General features: G+C 37.2%; 1 protein-coding gene across 6 annotated transcripts in view; it reads left to right on the top strand.

The window, feature by feature from the left end:
* The window catches only part of MAP3K2 (mitogen-activated protein kinase kinase kinase 2), a 56,696-nt gene extending 48,069 nt beyond the window's left edge, over positions 1-8,627 (top strand). For 4 of the 6 annotated variants that reach the window (XM_067299239.1, XM_067299240.1, XM_067299241.1 and 1 more), the window contains one exon: positions 434-8,627. In XM_067299239.1, coding sequence (XP_067155340.1) covers positions 434-659 — 226 coding nt within the window. In that variant the 3' untranslated portion in view covers positions 660-8,627. The remainder of the gene's footprint in view (positions 1-433) is intronic. The other 2 variants (XR_010884599.1, XM_067299243.1) reach the window with 2 other exon arrangements.
* The last annotated feature ends 94 nt before the right edge of the window (positions 8,628-8,721 follow it).

Consider the following 8,721-nt stretch of genomic DNA (forward strand, 5'->3'; position numbering starts at 1 on the left):
CATAATGAGCAAGAAAGCTTTCAAGTGCATTCAAGTCCTGAAGATGTCTGAAGAGCTAGAGTACAAGGATTCTGTAATGCTCCTGGCTTGTATTGGCCTGCTGAGCACTAGATCTGAATCTGAATAGTGGCAGTGTCATAATCCAATCAGTATTGTCTAAATAAAAATGTAATTATTTCTTCACTGAGGTAGTTGCCTTTGGCCCAGTGAAGAAATAAAGTGAAGATGCAGGTAGTGATTTGTGTAACTTTGAGATAAAGAGTAGAGTTGTATGCACAAGTGTGTGAAATTCTATTTTCCCCTGAAGTTGCTCTGGAGCATTAAGTGGACAACACTTATTTGTGGTATTTTAGTAGCTATCTGATATTTCTTGTTTTCCTAGAAGAGCATGACTCTGTTGTAACCTGCTGTTTCACTTTTGCCTCTGTTTCAGGAGCGTAGGTTGTACAGTGGTAGAAATGCTCACTGAGAAGCCCCCTTGGGCAGAGTTCGAAGCAATGGCTGCCATCTTTAAAATTGCCACTCAGCCAACCAACCCCCAGTTACCACCTCATGTCTCAGACCATGCTCGGGATTTCTTGAAACGGATTTTTATCGAGGCCAAGTTGCGACCATTTGCAGATGAACTGCTAAGACACACGTTTGCACACTATCACTAACAGCCTGCCTCAACTCAGCTTGCATCTACTGCATTTATTTTCTATTTGACTGCACTTTTATTTTTTATTTTTTACAAAAAAGGAGAAAAAAGACAAGAGAGAGAACACATTCTCTTGAATCTTTGTTTCACTTAGATTGTAAACAATCTAAATTTTGTATGTAAAATGAGAATCTTCCCTCCCCCACTCCCACCAGGACTAGAACTTTTTGTTTCTATAATGTACTGATGTGGTTCATGTAGATAAAGCACTTTAGTACATACTTGTTCCTTATTTAAAGAGGAAAAAAAAAAAGACAAATGATTGGACAGTCAGTGACTGTGTGACTTTTTCTGACACTGCTGACTGACTCAGGGTGCAGGGAAAAACAGACATGCAGCTAGAGGACAAGAAAGTTACTTATCTGTGATTGTTCTTTGTATTTATAGGTACTTGCTGCAGAGAGTTCTAAGTTCTTATATTTTAGCATTTTAATCAGTTTCCAGATTTAACAGTTTAAGCTTAAACCCACAGTTTTGAGAATTATTTAGAAGCTGGAAGAACTTGGAACTCTTTGTGCAGCAGCGTGTCTACCTGGTACTTCCTCTGTGACCAAAAGAAAATAACAAAATAGAACTCGACATGGATTCAGTAAATAGAGGTTTTGGTATAGAACTATATCTTAATAGGAAAAGATTTACAGGTAAACAGATTATGGACGCAGACTCCTAGGAACTACTATACTGCAAGGTGAAAATTTCCAGAATAAACAGAAGAGTCAGCTGTTGGATGTAAATAGTTGGAGAATGCCTCCTGCTGTATCTGCCAAAGAGAATCCTCTAGTGCATAAGCTTGGAGGGAGACAGTTATCTTAGATAAGAAAAAATAACGATATTGAGGAGAATCTTCCTCTACAATCCTGTGAATGGTTGGGGGGAATGGGAGTGACTAATCCTTGTGCAGTATACGATTCAGAATGAGCTGTAAGAAATAATGTCTTCAAAGCTGTTGAGAGGCACTAGGGTGGAATGTATGTCAACATCAAGTGCCTGAATAATATAAAATTCTTCCCATTATGCACTAGAAAATTGTTTTAGTAACAGTTCAGTCATTTAGGATGTGTTGAAAATTTCTGTAATGAAGCCCAGCATCTTTTAGCACTAGGAATAAGTCACAGAAAAAGAGAAAACTCTGGTTATACTTTTCATAAGATAATGATGATGAATCCACCTAAACAAGAAGGCACAGCACAAAGGATTGTATGAAGAATAGGCCAAAAACACAAAGTGAGCCAGCAACTAAACATGAGCATGATTACTACAGCCTGATAATCCAGATGATCAGTGTTTATCAGGTTTCCAAATGTCATAAAACATAAATTAATCACTTTTTCCATTTCTGAAAGAGAATAATAAAAGAAAGGTAAAATCTGAAATACGAGTCCTCAATTGAGAAGCCTGGTGCTGATCAGGTATAGTTAATAACTGACTTTTTGCTACAGAAAAGTCAAACTCTCATATTTTTGTAGAAGTACACTATATAAATAATTGAAAAGGGAATTGGAACTACTGGACTACAGAACTGAAATAACGCATGCTGTTTGGGATGATTTCTTGCTTGCTTTTGTTGTTACGTAAAAACAGAGCGGGCCGATATTGTGAACCTTGTCCCCTCTGACAGGGTTACGCACTGTAATCCCCAGGCTCCTGTCTGTTTTGCATCCTTAGAGGACTATCAGAATTACGAAGAGCACGGACACAGAATAATAAATTTACCCATTCTCATGGCAGTTAACTCATGAGATTTCTGAATTTATTCTAGGAATTTCCAAATCTTCTACCGAGCATAAGCAGGAGTATGGATCTATTCTAATCGCTTTACCTGTAGTAGAGTAAGAATGATTTTCCTTCTGTTTTGAGCCACCTCTCCTGAGTCTGTGTGTGGTGGCCTTTTTCAGTTTCTGTGAGTGTTTTATTCAGCATATAGTTTGTTTTGGTCAGGGTACATAACTGCAGGATTTTATAAGCATGGAAAGAATTAACCCAACCAGGGAAAATTTAGAAGGCCAAAATGAAAGTCAACTTGTATTGATTTATTTTTAGTTTCTCTGTAACTAGACAAAAGGTACGAAAGCAGCCTTTAGAGAGAGTTGGTGTGTACTCTGCTGTAAAGGACCTTTGCTTTATAAGCAAAATTTAGTGGCAGCAGGGGAGGGAGGTTTAATGTAGAGCCTAATAATTTATGTAGCTATTTAAAGATTGTGTAATTGAAATGACTGATTCCAAACAGATCAAGAAGGTACCAAAACCAAGCTGGAAATGTATATAAAATCAGTAGTGGACAGTGATATCTGAAAAGGTAAGGAAATTTATTATTACCAAAAAAGGACATTAAAGGGAAAATGTAATCAGGTTTATCTGTAGCATTCATAAAAATTAAAGATACTATACTAAAAAGAAACTGCACTCTCTGAAGCTTGAAATTTTTCAGAATCTAGTTTTCTAATAAATACTGTGTCCTTTCTGTGAGGCAGTGCTGGCTCATGTATATTGCAATATCATTTCCTCATTGTGATTTTAATTACTGAAAGTAATTGAAATTGTTGCTTTTGTGCCTTTTCTAAAAATGGCATTCAGTCATGACAATGGTAAGCATTTTGGAATTGGAAAAAGAGAATTTGCAGAATGCATCTTCCTTAAACTTTGACATCAGAAAGCTGCTGAGTAAAGACAGTACTTCTTAAAAGAAGATGACTTTTGCCAGTTCAAGTGATTCTAGTAAAATTACATTAAATGAATCAAGATTAGGCCTGCACTATTTTTTTCCAGCCTAAGCTGACCTAAGCTACTTAGAGTAACTGTAGGTGGTTATTAACCATTCGTTAATATTTTGAGCTAGAAATATATACAAATTTAAATGAGACTGTTTTACCAAAAGGTTAGTTACTATTTATCCCCTTGCATGTTGCACTTCAACGTTGTTGTGTTGGGGTATGATAGAAAAACAATCTGTATTAAATTATGTAGTACTTCTGTATAGAGTGTCTGTAAGACACTTTGTGGACTACTGGCATGATAATTAACAAACCCCATCTCGAGAAGTTCAGAGGGTGCACGGAATTGCATGCGTAAAGTTCCATTAGAGAGAAGGGTTGTGGATTTGAGATCCCTGATGACACCTTTGAATATCTTATTAATGAAGATACCAGCATTTTAGAATCATCAGTTATGCTTGAGTACTAGGTCCAATTATTAGAAAATATCAGTGGAAAGAATACTGTTGCGGGGTTATGTTTTGCTTTTCTGTAAATGCCAAGATGAAGCTATACTCACAAAAAGAAAGGGTCAAGGTTGATAGTGAGTATGTGTATTTTCAAAGGACTTACTTATCTGCTAATGAATCTTATTCTGGCTGTTTGCACATATTAAGTAACAAAAGTTTAACTACTTGTGTACCTTGCTTTTAATGGTGATAACTTTCACAGCATTGTTTGCTCGTGGCTCTTTTTGGCACAAATAGGACTTTTATTACTGTTTCAGCCAATCTTATTAAACTTCTATGTATTTTTTTAATCAGCTTTTTTGTATGGCTAGAATGAGGAAAATTATGAATAACTGTAAATACAAGTTCCATTTGGTGGGAACGCAAATGGGTGAGCTTTGATCCAGCTCAGTCCCGTTTGAGGAGCAGATTGTTCATTTTTAATTTGGGTGATAAAAATATCCATGCAGGTACTGAAAAAAGATATGGATATAATTGACTCTTCTTGATTGATAAATCTGTTACTTTCTCAATTTTAATTTAAGTCTTAAAAACTCACTTGATTTGCAATTCCTATTGTAGCTAAGCAGTCCTTACAGTATACCAGAATGATGTTATTTAACAGCTGTTTTTAGCTAGTGCCTTTTTATCTGTATGCCTTAATTTTGTTCAAATTTGAACACCGTACTGAAATGCTATGGCTGTCGTACAATTCTATGTCACCAAAACAGTCTTTAAATACATTTTTAAAGTGCCCAAACCAAAATTCACTAACTGCATTGAAAAGTGTTCTTTATATGTAATCTGCTGTAGACTTTCAGTTTGAGGCTTTTAAAAAGTAATTTTTGAAGCATTTCTTGAGTACTACCTAGGCTAATACAGTTTTTGTATTTGCATTTTGGAGATTGTAAACTGATGTATACCAGAAAAATTACTTCTCGGCACTCATACAGGTACTGTTACAGCCAAGATAGTTACCTAGCTCTGGGTACTAGACTCTGGTTTTACTGTAGAGATCTTAAGAGTTTTTAATGGACTAGTAAGCGATAGTTGGTACACTTCTAAACATGGTACTGTACTCAGTTGTTTACTTTCAATATACAGGAATATTAGTTCTGTTTTAGCAAATCAACAGAATCCTCAGTGAAGCCAGCTTTGTTCCTGTTAAACTGTTTCCTGTTTCTTTTAGATAATCCTAATCCTGCCATTGTCTTGACTGAAAGCCTTCTTGCAGCACCAGGAGGTACAGTGCAGTACAGCAAGCCATTCTTTTAGACAACATAGAGCAATGTGTATGCAGCTTCAGAGACTTGAGCAAATTGGTCAGATCTATTGTAACTTAAATTTTGATTATTATTATTTTTTTATCTTGAAAGTTTGTCATGCATATGAAAAAGCATAACTTGTGTGCTTGAATGTAAGTCCATGTGGTGTTTCTGGAAAAGCAAAAGTATTACTGCCAGTATCTCTTCTTGCTGGTAACTTGCTGTCTTGTGTTCATGACAAGTATGCAGTGTAAAATCACATACAATTACCAAAGCTTTTCTATCCCCATCTACATATAGCCAAAAGTGATGTTTCATGGATTAGTACTGTTACTTACATATACATATATATCTATCAGTAAGCTATTGCTAACTGAAGAAAGCAGGTACTAGTAAAAAGTGATGGATACTGCCCATATTTAAAAGATTTGGGTGTTTATTGTTGCTGTTTTGATGTGCAAAATTCATGCCAGCATTAAAATGAAGAGTTTGGTTTTTTAAAACTCTTTTTAACTTAATCTTATTGATGTCATTCGAATAATAATGTACACGCTTGGTGACTAAATTTGGCAACTTACTTTGTAGCCAGGTTTGAGTTTTGGGACACTTAAGGAATGCCGTGAAGAAAAGTAATTTGTGATCTGCATTGCTCTGTGCGCCATAATAAGGACATTTCAAAGCTGCGATGAAGCAGTCTGTTTTACTTAAGAGCCAAATCTCACCCACAACTATAAGGGGTGTATGCTGCCTTCAAGAGGAGCCACAAACACACCAAAGGGGGCAGAACTGCTTCCAAACTGGGGTTTCTAACTCAAAGTTCTTGATCAGAAGCAAAGGAGCTTTTCTCTTTTTATTTTCTCTGCTTGGCCTACACACGGTTTATTTTTTCATTTTAATTGGCATTACTTAAATACTGTAGAGGTGGTGGCCGCTGATAGCTCCTGAATTGCACGGGAGCTAACACAGAGCTTAATACCAGGCTCCGTCACGTGAGTCGAGGGTCCTGGAGACTCCTGCTTGCTGGAGGGAGTTGGCTAGTGAGGGCTGCCGGGCCGAGGCTGTGGGGTGGGTGTGCTGGGGCAGAGGGCAACAGCCTGCCCCGCGCTCTCCTCCCCGTGGGGCCACGGCTGCTGCTGTCGCCGCGCGGGCCCCGTGCTCCAGGGATGTGACACGCATCCTGCAGCTCCTGGCCATACCAGGAGTTTGGCATGTGGCTCCTGTGGCCACACTCGGTGCCATACAAAGCAATGTTCGGTTTCACTCTAGCAATATTTACATCCATATATTTGAGGGGGAAGGTGAGATGGAGAAAAAACTTCTCGTGTATCAAACAACATTAGCAGTCATGCTTTGGCTAGGTCTTAGTTTTTCATGAACCTACTTTAAAGGGAGAGGAACTGGATTAAATGCATTAAAATCGTATCTTGTGATTCAGTCCTTACATTGAGTCCACTGATGAAGATTGGAGGTCAAGGTCTTTTGTGGGGAAATAAGGAAAAGGATATGGTAACTCCAGAGTGGATATTTGCAGGAAATATTTCAGATGTTTTTCATGTATTTTCCCCCAATAATAGATTATCCTTTTCCCCAAAGATTATATAATGTGGATTTAAAAACAAGGATTGCATTTTCTTTTCTGAACAGGCATTAGATTGTCAGTTTCCTAGTGTTCGTTTCTCATTAATACCAGTTTAAAAGATGGTGTCACCCTAAAATTGAAATGGTTTATTATAATAAAAAAAAAAGTGTCTGTCATCTCAGACCTCACACAAGTCATATAAAGGAATATCATTGTAAATACGTGGAGGGAGACTTAGATAAATTGGAACGTAGGCTTTTAGTTTTCATGAAGCTATGAATAAAAATTTGTAAATTTACTCTTGATCTAATGTACATTTTTTATGTAGCCATTAAATTCTCTATTTAATCTATCAGTTTCTCACTGTAAATGTTTTTACTCAGTTGAATGCTGGGCACAGTTTGTAATGTATGTACACAAAGGTGTTTTTTTCTATCAATGTTGACTTTTTTGCACATTTTTGGAAATATTTAATTTGTACACTGATTTAATACTCTGACCAATTGTTGATGGGTGTATGAGAATCATGTATGTGTGCAATGTACTACTGTCTGGATGTATGGTTTTTTATTACTTTTGAGATGTTGCTATCAGTAACTGCACTGCTGTTGCTGCTTTACATGGAATATCTTGTGTATATTAAAAAAAAATTAAAAAATTAGCCTATGGTTATCTTGGTTGAGGAACTCAGGAGTTGAGCATTGCTTACTAGTTCCATTTGTCTAACAACCTTCCAAACTTAGGAGTACTTGTAATTCTGTGTATGCATTGAATGTGTGTGTGTGTATATATATCCCAGTAATCTTATTCCACATTTCATTTCTACATTTTTATGAACTTGTTTTTTAAGGGTACTGTTTAGTTAGAATAATTAAATATATAAAAGCTTTGAGAGATAATTTACTAGATAAATATATTTTCAGCTGGCTGATGTTCAAAATATTTTTTTAATTTTTGTTTTTAACCATTCAAAATGTATTTGTATTTCCAAAATCAGACACGAATTGTACTTAAAGATATATTAAAACACTCTGTAGGGACAACAGTGTGATTTCTCTTTTAAGAATTTTGTAAAAAAAAAAAAAAAAACCAAAAAAAAGCTGAAGTATTTAATCAATGCAGAGAAAATACACTGTTCTGAAAAGTTGAAAAGCAATCTTTGAATTCTCAGAGTTGACTGGGGAATAAAAAAGTAGGAAGACAACACCAACTTGGGGAGGTCCCATTCTCCTATCTCCTGTCCTATGTCTGTCTCAGTGTTTCTTTGTAGACCCTCTCCCGTTCCGGTTTTCTGATGTTGGGAAAGGTTAAAGCATGTTTGTCCTCTTGCTGATAGGGAGTGTCTCACGTTTGGAACATGCTTTAAAGACTTGGCTGCTTCTTTTAAACTAGCAGGATGTCAATCTAATATCTGAATTTCCGATTTTTTTTAATGTGGGTTAAGAAAGCCTAATGTTTAAAATGGTACCAAGTAAAACTTCTCATGCTAGTTAGGCCGTGCACTGTTGACTTGTCCTTAAGTCCATAGTTTAGAAAGAGTCGATATACTCCGTCAAATTAATAATTGCCTGGTACGGTGTTTCCTTCACTTCTCATGCACATTTGACTTTGTTACATTTTTAAAATTGTGCTTGTAAAAAAAAAAAATGTATAAATTTTTTCATTTTTTTTTAAACAAATTTCTATGTATTTACCTGTTTTATTTCCTTGCTGGTACATGGCTTTCATTTCGCTCGGGGGTTTGTACCGCTGTAACGGGGCCCCGTTTCCCTCGGGCGCGGGGCCGCCGCCCGGCCGGGAGCTTTGCTGGCTGTAACCCGCGAGCTCTGGCGCGGCTGGCGAAAACGGCACTTTGAGTGTTAATAAACGAAATATTTATTTCCCGCTCTGCCTCCGCCTCTCTCTGCCTCCTCCCCGCCCCCCCCCCCCGCGCCGGGGCCGGCCGTGACGTCACGCCCCTCCCCGGCGGAAGTGACGC

The sequence above is a fragment of the Apteryx mantelli genome, chromosome 6 (genome assembly GCF_036417845.1).
Source record: "Apteryx mantelli isolate bAptMan1 chromosome 6, bAptMan1.hap1, whole genome shotgun sequence".
NCBI classification, from domain to species: Eukaryota; Metazoa; Chordata; class Aves; order Apterygiformes; family Apterygidae; genus Apteryx; species Apteryx mantelli.